At 42.3% G+C, this 19,291-nt stretch overlaps 1 protein-coding gene across 3 annotated transcripts in view; it reads right to left on the bottom strand.

Annotated features, from left to right (window-relative positions):
* LOC147322725 (partitioning defective 3 homolog) overlaps positions 1 to 19,291 on the bottom strand; it is a 355,660-nt gene that overhangs the window by 151,072 nt on the left and 185,297 nt on the right. For all 3 annotated transcript variants that reach the window (XM_086307269.1, XM_086307271.1, XM_086307270.1), the window contains 3 exons: positions 15,661 to 15,846; positions 14,894 to 15,064; positions 1,400 to 1,547 (listed from right to left, as the gene is read on the bottom strand). In XM_086307269.1, the coding sequence (XP_086163395.1) occupies positions 1,400 to 1,547; positions 14,894 to 15,064; positions 15,661 to 15,846 (505 nt within the window). The remainder of the gene's footprint in view (positions 1 to 1,399; positions 1,548 to 14,893; positions 15,065 to 15,660; positions 15,847 to 19,291) is intronic.

Below are 19,291 nucleotides of genomic sequence, written 5' to 3'. Positions count from 1 at the left end.
AAATGGCATATTCTTGCAGCGAGACAAGCCGAGTCAAAGATCTGAGACTCAGCTGAGCTTTAGCTGTGATAACTTACTGCTTTAGCACCTACTCCGCCCCCACCTCGAAAACTTTTCCACTTGGCTCATTTGACTCCCACTCTTCAGAATGAGATGAGAGCTACACACCCTTGAGGTTTCAATCGCCCAAAAAAAAAAAACATTTCCATCAGTGCCCCCACAGTTTTGCTTCTCATGATCAGAGCAGTGTTCTGAAAAACCTGCACTGGAAAAGCCAGTGGAATAAATAAGTCAAAGTAAGAGAAAAACCCAACCAATTTGAAAACATCTGATTGGGGCTGGAGGAGAAAAGCATGATGAAAGAGTGGAAAAAAAGAAAGAAGAGGAGACAGAGGGAGCGAGAGTGTCAGGGGCAAGCCCTATTGATCTGAAAGCTTAATTAACCATCAGATGCTTCTGACACAGTCTCTGATCTTCTATGATCAGTGGCAGTGTGGCACCACTCTTGGGGTGGGGATGGTGGGGAGGTTATAGAAAAGAAACAGGAGAATGACTGAGAGAAGGGCAGAAAGGAAGAAAGAGTAGATCAGTGATAGATTACAAATTCACTTTGCAGAGTGTACAGAAGGATGACGGGGTGATAGGTGACAAAGGAGAAAGACTAAAGACAAAGAGATCATGAGGAGACAGTTGATTGGGCAAGGAGGAGACAAAAGGGCAAGAAGCATAATATGGATAAAGAAGATAATGTGAGGGAAAAGCGAGTTAAGGAAGGTGAGAGTGAAAAAGAGGTGTAAAAAGGAATGAAGGATGAAAAATGCTGTAGATACATTTGCCTAAACTTCATCATTTCCCAGAATAACGCCCTCCCCACACTGATGCAGTCACCTTCAGCTTCTGCACACACGCATATGAGAAAGGTCTGCTGATACTGAGATGACAGCAGTGATTACTCGAGGATTGAATTGCCAATTCTAATACATCTGAAGAGCCGAGATCTCAGCCTGGTGATGTCATCTGGGCAGAATGGAAATTGACCCAAGTGAAACCAGTCAGGAGCGAAGTGAAGGTGGGGAGGATTGAGTCTGACATTAATCCCTGGGAGGTTTAAAGAGTGAAACAGCACACCTTGGAATGTGATGTGGGGGGTGAGGGTGTGAAGGCGATGCATTTCAGAGGTGCTTTGGCTAATGTTAAAATTGATCTGGGCATGTCAGAAAATACATTCAGTGTACATGAGGTTAACAACTCAACCTGAGTTCCCATCAGGGTAAATCAGGAGAGCTTGGCCAAAAAATAAATCCAATTTGTGGAGTAATTTCTATCTAGCAGAAGGTGAAAGAGACATAAAGGTGAAGAAAGGGAAAATGAAATAAACGTGTTGACATGTTACACTCACCAATGCGTCCGATCGTATTAGCTCGTGGAGTGGAGATGCTGTCTGGGCCCTCTGTGGTTTCATAGAGAGAGTTGGAGATCCGTCGTTCATGGCTCTCCAGAATAGAGTTAAGAGGATGCTCCAAAAATGAAGGGCTGCCAGGGACTTCCTACATGGACCGGGGAGAAAAGACTTGCTTACAACTCATCAGACAGACAAACAATCACACTGCCTAATCTAAACTATATAGTAACGTGCAGATTTAGGTTTCAAATACATTCCAAATCTGTGACTTTTTTGGATCATGTATTGTATTTACAGTATTCGTAAACTGAAAAAGGAAACTGAGTCAAATTAGTATTTTTTTTTGTTGTTGTTGCTTTTTCTCATCAAATACAGGACAACATGCTAACAAGCGTGAACAATCAAATGCTGCAATGCTAAGATGTGATAAACAAGGAGCTACCAATCACCATCTTAGTTTTAACCAGTTTTGGGTGTAACACATTCAAAGTAACACTTAACTGTAATGTAACATGTTACTGTACTAAACTGACCCATATGGAAAAGAAATAGTAAAGACATATATGATTTACTCATGAAAGTGGCCACTTTCTCATTACTTTCATATATTGTTTTAGTAAGTATACAAAACATACAAGTTTCATTATATAATTTTTCAAGGGATCTTATATGTGTTTTCACTCTTGTATGCTTTTCATACAAGTTTCATACAAGACAGATAAAAACTTTATAAGATTTATATATATCTTTTCCATATGGGGAGTAATTATCATCATAGTAGTTACAATTATGTCATTACTTGAGTTACAAAGGTTCTTCGGTTATCTGTACACCACTAATAGAAAGAAAAAAAAATCCTCCTGCGCACTTATGCTACAATCAGCTAACACAACTTCAGCACTTTGCAATCATCTGCACAGACAGCATGCTAACGCTAAGCTAGCCCAGAATCCAGAATTTTGTGTTTGCATGTGGAACTATAGCATATGGTTTATGTTACATGACAACATGTTTCAAGTCGTTTTACAGAGTAACACCAAAGTACAAGTAACAAGTGATTTAACAAAGTACTTTTTCCATCAAGTAAATAAATACTCTACTGAATAACTTTTAAGAAAAGCAACATTGGTTTTAGCATATCAGTGTTCGCTAACTAGCTAACTAGGATTAGCAGGAAACACAAAGTGCTATGTAGCTATGTAATACTTCTGCAGGTATTTTGTCATTAGCAAACTCTGATAAGCACTAAAATTTTTTACTTGATATTAATGCTAAGATCTCCGCTCACATTTATCATAGAAAGATATTTCATTACATAAAAACAGTCAGAAAGGAACAACTTGTGCTTTAAACAATACATTTCAATAAAGCTGTAGGTCATTTTTTTAACTATAGAAGAATGTAAAGTGTAAGTATTATTCCTTCTATTTCAGTTTGTGAATATAGGATTACAAGGTGATACACACATGGTGTTCACATAAAAATGGGTCAGTAGAATGGATCCCAGTGCTGTGCCACCAATACACCAAAAACATAGAACCGGTGCTTCAGTATCAATCTCAGGTTACATCTCGGTATTTTCTGCTTCAGCAGTGTGAAACGGGTCGTGCAGTAGTCAGAGCTGGATAAAGCTCAATGGATTTCCCATAGACCAATAGATAGCTCTCTCTAACAATGAGCCCTAGTAAATGGACCAGTGACATTTGCCACATGGTCAATGTGCTGCACTGGTGGTTATTGAGCCCACTCACAGTCAGTGTATGTCAGTCTTGACAGCTGAACATGGTTAGTGGCTCGTCTGGGACCAGTGTACACAGATATTATTGAGTATTCAAGAGCCAACAGCCTGTCAAACGTGGTATTTTGGATAGAAACAACCAAACCAAGAGTTTGGGAGTAGATAGGGAAAAATAAAAAGCAGATAGAAGAAAATAAAACCTGGGTATTAACCTAATTTCTCACAGTTCTTTATAGCAGCTTGTGGGCAGCCAGGGGAATCCACTGGAAAAGAACTCTCTGTACAGGACCTATTACAGATAGCTCCCTTGCAGCTAGACAGTCCAGCGTGGCTCAACTCTATACTCTAAAGCACGCTTTAAACCAAGAGGCCCCAGCTAATATTGATATCTCACAACACTCTGCTGGCTCCCGGCCAAGAAAAAGGGGAGTAAAAATGTAACAACAAGAGCAGCAGGGAGACAGAGGAGCAGGATGGAGACGAGGGGGAGAGAAAAGAAGAGGATGTGCTGCTGAGGCTTTTGTGAACAAATGACAGGTTTTACAAAAAAAAAAAAAAAGGGGAGAATTATTGGGTGTGGGAGCTGCGGCCCTGGTGAATTGTGGGTGCAGTAAAAATCACATCCTTGCGGGAGCTGTGCGTCCTGGGAGATGCATACCGGGGTAGAAGGACTTATCGGCTGTTTAATATAAATGAGAGGTTTAATGAGGTTGAAAGCACAAGACTTTATCGGGACAGCGTGTTGATAAGAGAAGATGTCGGAGTGAAGCGTGCACGAGTGCGCGTGAAACAGGGGTGGGGGGGCTGGGTCAACGCAATTACAATCAGAGCCGCGGCCACTGCCAGCCTTTTAATAAAAAGCACGTCCCTAGATGATTCAGACTCAATAAGGTTCAAATTGTTGAAATGAAGATTTATTTAACTCGCTTTTCTCTCCTTTATTCAGCCTGCACTCTGCACTTTTTAATCTGTCTCAGATCAGCCAGAGACTTGTCATGAGCTTGACAGAATTAAGATGGAAGGTTTTGGGTAAGAGGTAGGTGGAAATATGTGGAAAGATTGGAACAGAGAGAGCAGCTAAGGACCAAAGTGATATGAAAACTATGTACAGAAGGCACTGAGTGGAATAGATCTCAGAAGGAATACCAAGTCCCCTCTATCTCTAAGAGTCGGACAGGTTTATGTGAAATGTATTTACTGGCTTCTATGGCAAACAGACATTGGAATAAACATAACACAAAGTCAAAATTGCAGCAATTTAATCTTTGTGTATTCAGTATTAATTAAATCCGCTTCTGTGCATGCTAATGCTTTAGCCCCGGCTGCCTCTGCTAACACACTTGTGAATATTTAGTGGTGCAGGTTTCTACGAAAACCTGTGACACGTTCATGCACAATTTGCCACCAACTAATATTCAGTTGTCAAGATATCCTGTTGTGATGGGCAATTCTGGAAACATTCTGATAATGAAATGGAGAAAGAAAACTGCTTTGTGATATAACAGCAAGCCCATTTATTCTAACATCAATTGGGCAACTTGGCGAAGACGCCGATTTCTTTATTTTAATTTTTGGGGGGGTTTGTTTTTTCTAAAGGTGTGCTTGCTCCTTTAAGTCTTTCAGTGATGTTTAGCCCTTTCTTACCACCGGGTCTCATCATATTATCACGTTTTTAATGTGTTTTAATCTAGTCATTTTCAGAGTGGATTATCGTGTTGACAGAGGGAGAGGGCAGAGCTCTGCGACTTACACTGAGATCGGGAGCTGCTCCCCTCCCGCTGGACTCGCTAAACATGCATGTGCGTTTGTGTGTTCAAGGCAATGCTTTAATGTGCAGTGCACTTGCATATCTGCGTGTGTGTGTGTGTCTGTGTGTTCTAAATACATCTGTGGGAAGTGCAGACTTGTGCACAAATGTTGTTTTTTTTGCCTGCACATCAGCATCTCCCTGACCTTGAGTACTCAGTAAGGGAGAAGAAGCAGTGTGTTGACAGGCATGGTCTTAAGCTGTCAACCAAGGCTAATAATGTCTAGTCCATGGCCATTTCCTGGCCTTCTATCCTGGTCTCAGCCTGTTGCCGGGGCCCTAATCCAGTCAACCTCCACCATAATGCTGTAATTACAATTCTTAAGCTGCTGCATCCTGCCCCCGGCACAACTCACCTCTCTGCTGGCTAGATATACCCCACTTTCATTAGCTTCTCACATCCACCTAGAGCCTTAACCTAATGCCTGTGCCTCCCAAAGTGGACTCGCAAGTCTTTTAGGACTTCTTAGCAAAACTTCAATTTCACCAAAGTATGACACAGATAGAAAACCAGCACAGCAGTGAGGTATGTGCTCAGGTTTAACTGTTAAGCCACTGCTCTGTCTCCAACTGCAACATAATAAAGGTCTTGTCTTGTTGCCTAGCGAACCATCTATCTACAGGCTGCACTCAAATACTGTGAGACTTTAAAGCTCTTTCCTCTCACACTGGATGCAGCAAGAATACAGGAGAATACATGTCGTGGTTTTCTGTTACATATATTTCAAGCATGTATGGAAGTTGTGCAGTGCCTGCGAGTGCTGTCCACTTTTAATGCTGTATGAAAGCAGTTACAGCAAAAGTTTCATAGTAAAACAAAGTAGTTTTGTACTTGAAAAACAAATAGGCCCTTTTCACATTAGCTGTTTTGTCATGCAGTCATTGGAGGGTAAACACAGGTGTAATTATTAACATTAATTAGATCGGCAGAGGCCAAGGCCCTGGTGCTGTGATGGCTCACTGGAATGGTTAGGAAACAATAAATAAAACAGCGTTAATTAACTGGATTGTTTACATTAATGTTTACCGTGTTAGGACGTGTCAGAATGGTCCTTCAGTGAACTAGCAAATTAGCAATAAAATAAATAAAATTGTGTCATAATAAGCTGTCAGTGTTTCTGGTGATGAAAATATAAATTGCAGGTTGGTACATGGAGGTTTTTAGCATTGTGTTTATACTACTTAAAGTACAGGCAACAAGTGTTCAGAGACTTAAATTTAACAATTAGCCTGAACACAATTTTTCTGATTGAAAGGTGTCAGAATACACAATGCATTGCAATTTGTTCCGTATGGGTGCCCATGCTGGGCCCTGTCGACCGCTGAAAGTGCCAACAAAGGTCACAAGATCTGGATCATGGAACAATAGAGCAATCGTGCTTTCTTTTATATCACGTGCAAACTCAGGTGTGTGTGATGCTTACTTGGAAAGCCAGTGGAGGCAATGTGATGTTCTGTGATGTTTTGGGCAATATTCTTCTGGGAAACCTTAGGTCCTACTATTTATTTGGATGTTACTTTGACACGTACCACTTACCTATGCAGACTGTGTACACCTTTTCATGCAAACAATATTCCCTAACGGCTGTGGCCTCTTTCAGCAGGATATTGTACGTTGTCACAAAACAAAAAGCATTTGACAACGAGTTTAAGGTGTTGACCTGGCCTATAAATTCGCCAATTCTCCATGACAAACTAGTCTACGGAGGGCCCACCCCACAACTTAAATCATCTGCTGCTAACATCTTGGTGAAGAAACCAGTCCATGCCTCGATGGGCCAGGGCTGTTTCGACAGCAAAAGGGGAATATTAGGCAGGTGCTGTCAACTCATCTGTCACAAGAAAAAGGTAGGGTTAGATGAAACTAAAGATATCTAGCTCACTAGCACTCCAACAGAAATGACAAAACATTCGTTGTTTTTTAAAATGATCAAAGCTTTTACATACTGTATTTACACTTAACATTCTCCTCACACACATTAATAACTTTTTTGTAGCTCTACGCTGAAAACCACATGATTACTCATACCAAGCAAATAGGCTTCCATTGACTTTTCTTTTATTCAACAGGATTTATAATTGCGGGTCACAACCGGTCTGCACATTTGTCAAGTTCAATAGCAGTTCAAGAATCTCATACATAACTCATACCCGAGCACTATGCTGTGAAGTGAAAGGCGTACATCTGTGTATTTGTATTTGCATACAGTTACATATGTTGCTCAACAATACTTGAGTTTTCAGAAACTAAGCACACACTTCACCTCCACAGTCCTCAGCCATGCCCAAGCAGCCCACTCAACCGCTAGATTCAATATATTATTCTCTCAATTGGTCCTATTGAGTTTCCCCTGCCGCTCCTAAATGAGTTAGTCCGTAGAGAGCAGGCCGGGAATGAGGGCCCGGCAGCGCTGGAATTGCATTTCTGCTGCTCTGTGATCCGCTTTTCTCAATTTAGTCACTGTGTCATTGCAAACTCCATCTCCCAGAGTGCACTGCTCTGTGCCCTCACTTTATCCCTTCCCATGAATCACTCCCATTTGCTATGACAACAGGTGAGCTCTAGTTCCTACATGTCACTATCTAACTTGAATTCAATCAGTCCATACGAGTGGCCAGAGGGTTGGTCAACACAAATTTCCCTCCCTTTCCTGCCTCTTTTGCGGGGCCAGAATCTCATTGTCTTAAGGTCTCTCCCAGCAGTGGTCAGCTCAATACTAATAAAACCATAATTTACTAGGCTGGGGCTCTGATTGATAGCTCTCTCAAGGCTCTATCGATCAGCCCTTCTCTCATCCGACTGAGCGTCTTTTGTTAGGACCAGCCACTTCCTTCCCCCTTGTCTCTTTGCATAAACCGTCTCTTAGTGACTAACAGCAATACTATTGGAATGGATTACAAACAGGCCTATTGGCATGCTGAGGACATTGTTTTGGTGCTCTTTCACTTACAGAATCAGCTGTTATATGTAGTCTCTTCACAGATTTAATTGAGTTACTATGGCTATGAGTCCTTATGACGCAACAATGTTAAGGTGAAAGCATGAAGTAAAGTCTGCGCCACATTCATCTCACTTCTGTGCCGTCTTCTATCTCTTATCAATAATAAAACAGTGTTTTTAGCTAGCCCATTACTGTCTCTGGCCACATTCTCCAAATAAAGACAAGAGTCATAGCAAACAAACCAATTTATGAAGAGGTGAGGTCATTCTTGCTGTTGCTCAGCAGAACCCTTTCATGAGAAAATTGCATTAATTGGATTCAAACCAATGTGCGTAAAACAGACAATGGCTGAATATACTGCCTCTTTTGTGTATTTGCCATGCGTGCTTCCCTTCTTTGGATACAACTGAATAAAAGAAGTTGTGAAAAGATCCAAATTCGTGCAAATAATAAAGATCTCTTACAAGAATACAAGCAGCCTAATAACGTGCCCTTAAACTACCAACATTATTAGCATGTTAGAGGTCAAAGAATCTAAGCGACCTCTGTAGGTGTAGCTGCAAGGCTAAACCTGGGCCCTATTTGAACAGAAGTGCTGATCAATAGAGCACAAACACAATCTGACATCCAAGATTAGTATGCAATGGTTGCATAATATGCAAGTATGCCAACAGAGGACAACTCATGATGAGCACTCATGATGTAAAAAAGAAACATAAAGAAAAAACCCAAGAGAAGTTTGTCTAAATGAATGTTGACAAGTCACAGTGCACCCGGGAGAATGTTGTTTGGACTGACGAAGCCAAATTTTAGTGTTTTAGTCACGCCTCAGCTCCGTTTCTACAACAACGTTCCCATTTCACCCATGCCATTTCCATTTTATTACATTTCTAAACATAATAGAATATCTGGAAAAAAAAAACACATGCCTGCTCTGTTTAATATAGCACGTTTAATATGGTGGTTGCCAGTTTTGTATTAATCACGTCTGGTGGAAAACCCCCACCCACCCTCCCACCCCTCCCCACACTACTCGCATTGCCCTTTCATCATTACGCATCATTCTGCTATAAAGCCTGCCACATTTCTTCCATTTAAGCGCTGATGTTGATTAGCTGTCATGCATGTCAGGATGTCAGTGTAGTAAATGTTGGGATTACTCATGGTTCATTTGTCGAGGAACAGCAAAAAACAGAATGTTGCTGTATACGAGGTGAAATGTTAATGGCTCAAGAAACGGGGAACACGGGAAACCAGAAAAGCATTTCTCAGGAACCTAAATGCACTCGGCCAGACACTGCAGCAATTGTCCCACACGGTATATACGCAACCAGAGGTGCAAGACTGTAAAGTGTATGAAGAGGTCAAAATATAGGGAATGCTTTACATAAACCTTTATATTTATATCTATGCAGTGTTGACAGAAAGGCACTAAAGACAGCTAGAAATATTTTTATTATGTCTCCTGAATTCTGTGATCGAGCTCCACAATGTAAAAATAGCACATTCTGATTTTCAACTCAGCCTGCAGATGCAAAGAATGAGCAAAGTCTTACCCGACAAACATAGAAAACAAAGGCACAAATGATTTTGTGGTGAAGTATCTTGTAGAAGAATGTTTTTGTTTAATGCAGCGCTTTACCAGCAAATTGTCATAAACCTGTCACGAAGGATTGGTGGAAAAAAACAAAACAACGCGACTGCCAGTCTGTCAAAAAAAAAAAAAAAAGCCCATGTCTGCAGGAGATCTCAGTCATAAATAACATCACAAATGCACAGAGAGGCATAATATGTCATGTGATGAATTACAAATCAGTGAAACTAAACCAAACCGCATGCATGCTTATCATCAGCCTGTCAGCTTTTAGACACCTGTGTGATAAATATCTTAGAAATATCATGATGTGCAAAGGCTGTTGGAACACACAGAAACAGACATTTACCTCTAAGTTAACTTTCTTAAACACAATATTTGAGTTTGTGCATGTTGGACATTATATAGCACTAAACTACAACAACAGTCACCTCAAGGCACTTTATTTTGTAAAGTAAAAAAACAACATATACATAGAAAACCCCAACCATCAGACAAGAACCTATGAGCAACCACCTTGGGGACAGTGGGAAGGAAAAAACCCCTTTTAACAGGAAGAAGCCTCTGGCAGAACCAGGCTCAGTCAGGGAGAAAGGACAGAAGACACACTATGGAAGAGAGCCAGAGGTTAACAATAACTAATGATTAAATGCAGAGTGGCCTATAAACACAGAGTGTACTGTCAAGACTTAAGTGAAGAAGAAGCATTCATTGCATCATGGGAAGTCCCCAGCACCTTAGATCTTTTGCAGCGTAACTAAGGGAGGATTCCTGATCCAGCCCTAACTCTAAGCTTTATTAAAAATAAAAGTTTTAAGTCTAATCTTACAAGCAGAGAGGATGTCTGTCTCCTGAATCCAATATGGGAGCTGGTTCCACAGAAGAGGAGCCTGAAAGCTGAAGGCTCTGCCTCCCATTCTACTTTTAATATCATAGCAACCCCAAGTAAACCAGCAGTCTGAGGGATAAGAGCTCTACTGCGGTGATATGGTACTATGAGGTCTTTAAGATAAGATGGGGCCTGATTGATTCACTGGCATTACATGAAGTCTCCACACATTAGTTAAGATTGGACTTTTCTAATAAACCTTTTTATGTAAAGGAATTCTGACTGCGTTTAATAACAAACAGAGGTCTTTTTTGCCTGCTCCCATATTAATCAGTTTCTTTCAAGAGGAGGGCAGCTGATGGTAAATGGCCTGTATTTATATAGCGCTTTACTAGTCCCTAAGGACCCCAAAGCGCTTTACATATCCAGTCATCCACCCATTCACGCACACATTCATACACTGGTGATGGCAGCTACATTGTAGCCACAGCCACCCTGGGGCGCACTGACAGAGGCGAGGCTGCCGGACACTGGCGCCACCGGGCCCTCTGACCACCACCAGTAGGCAACGGGTGAAGTGTCTTGCCCAAGGACACAACGACCGAGACTGTCCGAGCCGGGGCTCGAACCGGCAACCTTCCGATTACAAGGCGAACGCCCAACTCTTGAGCCACGATCGCCCCACTGATAAACTGAGGAACTTAACATGACATTCAATATCACACACAAACCAACTATGGTAGGTCTGTATGTTAGCTGTGTGATAGCTACATATGGGACTTTTCATACTCCATTTATTTCTATTTCCATTTGTTCTATGTATGAGGCACACTTCTCAACTAAGTCTACTCCAAATTTCTACATTCGTGCTGAACAACGCTCAGCTTTCCTCATTTTCGTCAGGGAAATAACCTCCATGCAAATAGAAAACTGTAATTGCAGGTTTCTCCTATCTAGTCTATAATTGTGATATCATTAACTTTTCTATGGTGAACAACTAATTTAAAAAGCGCACGCTTGATTGTGCGTCAGACAAACGTGGCGATGGCGGGTCGTAATGAGACAACGGGACAGGGTTTGAATCAGACTGACAGAAAGTTGAAATCGCTCAGTCAAAGAAAGAGAGCAAACAGTGATCGCGGGAAAAGAAATTAGCGCACGAGACTGAGGTTTGCCACTCGGGCATCAGTCTGCGCGCTTAAAGACAGAGAACACTCGGCAAGAGTGGCTGAATAAAAATAATGGAACTGAAATGACTTTTCGAAAATTTAATTGCTTAAACACATGTGACGATATATTAACAGAACTCAGATATAGAAAGAGAAATTAAACAGTCTGAAGCAGAGATGCAATTACAATGTTTCAAACATATTGGCTGTGACCAATCTTACTGCTTGACTATCTGGGGCAGAATGGTGGTTTTTCAAACAGAGGCTATCTGTGAAGCCAGAACAGAAGGATTAATTGTTCTGGTTCAGAGTGGCGGTGCATAGTGTCTGCGTGTCTGTGTGTTTGGAGGCGCATGTGTTTGTGTGTGTACTGCAGTGACTATATTATAAATAACACACTTTCTTCCAACCTGTCTCTTCTGTCTGGTCGCTTGTTAAATTCATTATCTGCTGGCATTAGGATTCACTTCCAAGACACGCCATTCTGAAAACTTTCATCAACTCTTCTAACGTCGACCTTTTTACGTCCGACTCCCTGCTTTGTTGAGTCACTGCTGTTCTGTGACCTGGCTGACTGAGTGTTCCCGGGCAAATTGAGATTGGTGCTTTAAAACTTGGATGGTTGCAGTAAAGTGTCATATTGTCATATTTTGAATCAGGCAAATGGAGACCTTCCGGGTTTGTGCTATATTAAAAATAGCACCCACACAGAGCAGCCCCCTGCTTTGTTAGACATGAATATGACCTTAATCACGCTGAAGGTTTTTTTTCCTCTATTCCAAGGTTGGGGGGGGGATCTAATTTAACCCAAGGCACAGGCTACTCATCGCTGCTGCTTTAATGGCGGTAAGAATAGACCAGGTTCTCCTCAGACATGGGATTAATCATGGGCCATCAGCAGCATGAACCCGCCTGCTGAAACACTCGTCTTTGTCTTTGAAAGAATCTTTTTCTACATGGAACAAGCTCCAAGCCCTGCCACAAGAAAAAAAGGATTTCAGGAAGACCTTGGGCAATTTAATTGTGTGCATGTTTTAGATCTGCAACTGCCACACTGTGTTTCATATTTCCATTAAGGTGCTTCATGTTTGGGTCCTCATCAGTTAAAAGATTTTTGGCTACATTACATGAAGGAAAATGTGTCTGGTGTAGTTTTTTTGGCCCCCCAAGCAGCAATCCAAACAAGCTTAAGCTACTGCTGTGTTTTACCAAAAACTTCCCTCACTTCAGGCCAGTGGACAAAGCAAGGTGGTGATGAAATCAATGCAATTTTCACAGACTGGGGTGGCCTGGATATAGTGCACCCACTGAAGCCCCCCGCTGCCTCAACCACCACTCTGATGCATTAGGCTGCGCTGTTCAGCTCCTCTCCCCTGCAGACAGTGATGGATCTGATTCATTTCAACGGTGGCCTCCAGTGCTCACTCCCATTCGGGCTGGGTGACAGTGGCAAACTGGCGCGGGCTCCCCGCATATCTGCTGGGCCGATACGGCTGAACATAGAGGGGGGGGAACAGGCTGCAGCTGGGAGCCTGAGTCAACATTTAACTTGCGCTTCTCTCACTTGAGGTTGAAATTCTTACACTTTACAAGCTTATCTTTTCTCCACTCAGAGTACATTAAAATAACCCTCCAGTGGCTTTAAGGCATCTATTCAAACCATGAAGCTCCCAGAAAACACTGCAGCGTATGGTTGCCAGTAATGGGACTTTGATAGATGGAATCTAAAATGTACCATTATATCTCCTTCTGGTTTAGTTTTCAGACACTCTTTGCTTCTTTGCAATGCTGTCACCGTGTTGTCTCATAGCAACTGATGTTTGAAATAAATACCGAGTGATATACAAACGTAACTTCTCTCTAAATAGATTAATGTACAAATAGCATTTTTCATCTTTCTGCCTACAGAGTGCTAGTTTAATAATAAAAAGTGTAAACACACACATACACACACACACACACACATATATAGCCATTTCTAATGACAGTAGCCCAGCTGTCTGCTTACTGTCAGTCTATCTACCTGTCTGCCTGCTGGTGAGAGATTAAAGACGACAGGAGAGTGACTGGACCGAAGCGATAGAACTCACTGAACCTTGGGGCTGAGGTTTCCCAGGAGGGACATGTGTCCTCTCTCTGTCTCGGTCAGAAGGCAGGGTGGAGAAAGAGCGGGGAGAAGGAGGGGCGGCAAATGGGGGGTGTGGTGGTGAGGAGAAATAAAGCCAGGCAAAGAGCAGGTTGTGTATATTGGACAGTGGCATGAACTGTAACGCTGCAGTAAAACAAATGCGGCGTCATTCAGATAAATTCAGCTGCAGTTTTCCCTGAAATGTCTAAAAATTTCCACCTGTTAAGACTATGGAGAACCACAGGCGGGAGCAAGGGAGGCGAAAACTGAACATGGAAACGAAAGGAAAACAACTGCACGAGGTAGGAGGGGCTGCTAGAGAATGCTTAGCGGATGAGGGGTTACCAGAGAGGGTGAAGGACAGGGGAAGGGGAGGGGAGCCTCAGCGTGAGACTCCAAACTGACACACAGCCACAGGACAGAGGCTCCAATTAGAGTCACAGCAACACTAATCAAACCTGATCTACAACCTCTGGCTGCAGGGCGAGTGAGCGTACACGAGGCTGCGAATGCATTCACACATCATTCCACTATGCTGGGATACAGTCACACCACGCATTGCATTTCCCCCCTTTCACCACACTATGTGAATGACAGTTTTGTTGATGAAAAAAAAAAAAAAAAAAGGTAGGCCAGGTTAAGTTTTGCATCACAATGGACGTTTCACGAAGGTGAAATCCCAGCACTTTAATATTCTTGACTGTTGCTTCGTGACAAATATCCATATTCCTTTATCTCCCAATCCTACAGTGTTATTCTGCAGAGCTGTCAATCACAACTCGGTGAAGTACTTCTTAGATATCATATCAAGGCCCACCGTGAGCAAAGAAAAAAATCACGCAGAGAATGGGGAAAATGGGAGACGCTATCACTATATCTCACACAGGAAATGGGAATGTTTGAAGATTTGCATGGTGGTGTGGTCGCGTCATAAAGGTCCTTCTCTAGCTATCTCAAATTTCCCAAAATCTACGGGGCTTAGATTAGCAGCACTGGAAAGGTAGAGGAAAATCAATATCATCTATCAGCCAAGTTGATATGTAGCTATCCCTCATCTTCATTCCAGTGTCTTATTCCACCTTACCGACTCAAAACAGGGATATGATTGTAGAAAAAATTACATCGTGTTATACAGTCCATCTTAATGTTATGGTAGGTCATGATTAGAGCACTAATAATGATACCTGATTTAAAAAAACATAACAAAGGGAGACCAATTAAATCGGACTCCTTGTGGTGCCAATTAGTCACATCAGCGTGACTCTTCCCTGACTGCTGGGTTACCTCACTGCTCATGGCTACCCGCCGGGCCACGATGAGCTGGATCATCCCTCGCTTGTTACCCTCTACAGACATTGATTTGCGCAGTGTTTCCATGGCCTCCTGATTTGTCTTCTCAAGCAGCGACTCCCCATTGACTGCAATAAGCTGGTCGTTAACATGCAGACGGCCATCCTGCAGACAAGAACCATCATAAGAAAGTGCAATGTGGTTCATAAAGTAAAACAGAAGCTGCTCCTGAGGCGGCGTTTCCATGGTTAGCATGTACCCTTTTCACATATCCCCCCAAAAATACATGTGTAAGAAGATTTTTTCAGAATTCATTTTGTCATATTTTGATTTGTAAATAATGCAAATTCCAATTCAGTTTTATTTACAACAAAATACAGTACAATACAAATACAGGGAAAACCCCAAGAATTATATGACTTTTATATGAGCAAGCACCTGGCGACGGTGGAAAGGAAAAACTCCCTTTTAACAGGAAGAAACCTCCAGCAAAAACCAGGCTCAGGGAGGGAGACAGGGAAAAAGTAAAACCACTGCATGGCACTAGTGCTAATAAACACTAATTAATTTCTCATTTTTCAAACATATAACAAAATATTGCCAAGTATTTCTCCCCCGAGAAAAGAATTTTATGCCACTCGCACCTTCTGCTACAACTTGAAGGTCACACTGTCTTTGCACACACCTGTATGTTGCAACCCATGAAAACCCATGAATGAAATCCATCAAGGAAATGCCCGAGTGAGGGAGTCGTTACTTGCCTTGCTAGCAGCACCTCCATTAATAATGGATTTGACGAAGATGCCCAAGTCTTCGTGGTTCTCCTTGGACCGGTTTCCTTTGACGCTGACCCCCAAGCCTGCTGAACCCGAGTCATTCAGAGGGATCTCAAAGGTCATGAACTCTTGTGTACCGTCAGGGGTTAACACGATGTCATCTTTCTCTTGCTAATGTTAAAAAAAGAAAAGATTGAAGACAGAGGGTGAGATTTCTTTGACTTCTGTCAGCATTCAGCAGGAAAGAGTTAAAAAAAACCTGAATATTTGTCGTGGCTCTGTCACTGGCACAGTAAGCAATAAATCTCTTTGGGTTGTGATGACTCAACTTATTTTCTAAAGTTGGTAAACTGTTGTTGCGACTCACTGCAGTGTCACTATCAGCTATCCAAATAGGTTTGTTTTTTTAAAAAAAGGATAAAAGGGAATAGCAAAAGAAAAAAAAGAACCAGGTTCATGAATGACAGGAAAATGGAAAGCAGGGACTAGACAAGATAAAGGGGGTAAGATGAGCGGAGCAGAAGAAAGTGAATGGATGGTAAGCATGTCACATATCTCAGTGCCGTCATCGTCAATTGGCTGTACTGTCTAGATGAGTGCTGCCAATGCCTTTCCACCGCCATGAGCTCCGTGTAGGGGACAGCAGAGAACTTTGAAAGCGCCAGGTAGCAATTTGATGCTCAAACAACAGCGGCTTCCTTTGAACAACATCTCTTTGAAAGATAATTTGTCACACGTTAAGGACCTGATCCTCCTGGGCCCTTTTTTTCTTCTTTTTTCAAAATTACAGAAGCAAGAGTTTTATTGCAGGTCCAGTACTGCAATACTCTTCATGCATGGTTAATGAGAAATGGTTCATTTCAACTGCAGGAAAGGTGTGAGAGGGTAGCGATAAGTTTCTATCAGCCAGCAAAATCAATTCACCCGGAAAATAGTCCATCAACCTTCAACCAGCCACTCTGGTCGATTTTCTGACAGCTTTCTGGCATCATTGATGTCTAACAAAGAGCATCTGTAAAAGAAATAAATAATAATGAAAGGGATAGCATTAGTGTATTTTATTTTTCACTTTCAGGGAAACAAATGGGGGGATGGAAAGCTAATTGCGTGGAGAAAACAAAGGCATCAAGAAGCTGAAAGATTCTCGCTTTTAACTTGTGGAAAATCTGATAAAGATTTAAGGACAGGCTAAAATAATGTCCATTTAGTTGCTCAGGCCCTGCCACTTATTCTATAGCTGTAGCCAGCATCCTGTAGCTAACCTCGCATGCTGACGCCTGAGGTTTCGGTCCATAGTCGCTCGCAAGTGTTAGACTCTTGTCACCTGGTTACATTAACAGCAGTTCACCTTCTCCTCACATTACTGTAAACACAGCAGATTAAGCGTTAGCAAGAATCAAGCATGATGAAACTGTTCCACGAGAAACTCGAGAGCACACTGTGATACTGCCATTGCTCAGATTCAACTGTGCATGGGCTGTTATTGCCACAGCACCCAAATCTACATTAACAAGACTAGAGCAATCAACCCCGAAGACCAACCGCAAGACCTCTCTTTGCATAGACTCACATCAACCGTGCACACAAACAGCCAGATGGATAGCAGCCAGGTGCCCTTCACAGCTGCTCGGATAAAAGAGTGAAACAGAGGAAAGAGGGGAAAGGTAGAGCACAAGGTGTTTTTTTTCCAGCGGCTGAAGAGTTATTAGGATGCAGCGGTGCGTTCAGGTGAAAGCTCTTTTCAACACAATCTGACGGGGCCCCTATTCTCCAGACGGCCCTCCTATCTGCCTCCTTTTCTTTCTCTGAGCTTTTGTTTTTTCTCTCTCTTTTCCAACTTTTAAAACGGCAGTACACCTGTCTGTACAATTCACCAACTGGGCTTTGTCTCTGACTGGACCCTTGGTAAATTCAGACCACTGGAATCCATTTAATCGCGCCACGTTTCAACACCTGGTTTTCAAATGCAGGTTCTATTACAGAAATCACCGGTTGCTGCCAGGAAATGACCTTTTGCTTTCCCTCAGACTGCTGAATGAAGCGGATAGGGGAAAGGAAAAGAAAAAGTGTGCCGTTGAAAAACAATTTGTTATCCAGGGCAGGGGTAAATATAAGCCATCGACGCTGTTTAAACAACCATTCTTGTATAGAGCTTGCAACGACATCATTTTGGAATTTCTATAAACTTTGACAGCTGCTGTAGTGGAGTTGCTTTACCTCAGTGTGTGAGCTGAGATCAGTTGGTTTGCAAAATACGGCACAGACATACAACAGTAATAATAATGTATACTTTATTGATCCCCGTGGGGAAATTCTTCTCTGCATGTAACCCATTCACTCAGTGAAGCAGTGGGCAGCCACTGGACCCGGGGAGCAGTGTGGAGGGACGGTACCTTGCTCAGGGGTACCTCAGGGTAACCGTTCAGTGGATTTGAACCCCCAACCTTCCAATCATGGGGCCACCACTCTACCTACTGAGCTATCCCTGCCCCCATTCTGAATACACTCTGAAAAGAACATTTGTGAATGTGTGGTCTTGTGCGTCACTGCCGTGGTTTAACTTTTACTCTAATCACAATGTTTTATCAAAATAAATTGATAAAACATCTTGTGGCTTTGAGTTATATCCTCTCTGAGGCTTTTAAGCCCAGCGACTGACGATGGCAATATACTGGTTGAAAAAATTTGGATGGACAGTCTCCGAGTCTTTGTACGTGAGTGCGTGCGCGTGTGTGTGTGTGCACGCCCGTCTTCCAAAATGATGACAGAATAACCACCCACTCAGAGCTGTGTTCCGGGAATAGAGGGCCGAGGCAGAGAATGAGAGAGCAGTGTAACATTTTCATCAGACAGGAACAAGCGCCGCTAGCTAAGAATGAGTTTGTCAGGCTGCTTGACAGGCCTTGTTGCAACTCAGGCAGAGCTGGATTCAGCTATCTCCGAACAAGAGAAAAAAGAAAGTCAGTTCATTGTTCCAAGCACAGCCCCGTGGATGCACCTGGGACAGAGAGCACAAAGGTACTGACAATCAGTGAAATGATGTAAAGACAGGGAAAAGGTTACGTGCTTAACTAAACTTAAAAAAGCACCAGGAAAAAAGTTATATGCATAACACATCTGTTTTCTCCCATCGTTGTTTTTTTTTCCTCTATAAAAGGTAAAAAATTATGCTCTCTTCTGAACAACAAAAAGAAAATAAATCACCAGCAACAAACTATTCTCCAGTGTAAAGATGTATGGCCTTGAGCATGCCACAACCAACACCACCTTTTTGGGGTTACTGTTGTTTCCTGTTAGTTTTCTGTTCTTTGAGCAATAAGATCACCTTCATATTTGTTCAATTTGAAAAGTAAAACCCAAACAAATGTGCTACAGTGTACTCTTAACTCTGTGGGGAAGTTGCGCCTCAACAGTCAAGATTCTGGGTTACTGAGCAAAAGATGGGGAATTGTGGCACAGTCAAGCTGAGCCCTTAATCCTGTCCATTCCAGCATATCTGCTCCATGGCTGACCCCAATCCTCTGACCCCAGCCTCCTAACATGCAGGAATATGTGGAAACAGTTTCACTTGCTTAATATACAGTACATGTGTCAAATAAAGGTTCGTTTAAGATAT

Source organism: Aulonocara sp. 'chitande type north' Nkhata Bay, linkage group LG9 (assembly GCF_057382095.1).
Source record: "Aulonocara sp. 'chitande type north' Nkhata Bay isolate Kocher_YH1m ecotype deep benthic linkage group LG9, A_spYH_male_GT1.1, whole genome shotgun sequence".
NCBI classification, from domain to species: domain Eukaryota; kingdom Metazoa; phylum Chordata; class Actinopteri; order Cichliformes; family Cichlidae; genus Aulonocara; species Aulonocara sp. 'chitande type north' Nkhata Bay.
Note: the sequence above shows the minus strand (reverse complement) of the source record. Positions and strands in the feature narration are given on the sequence as shown.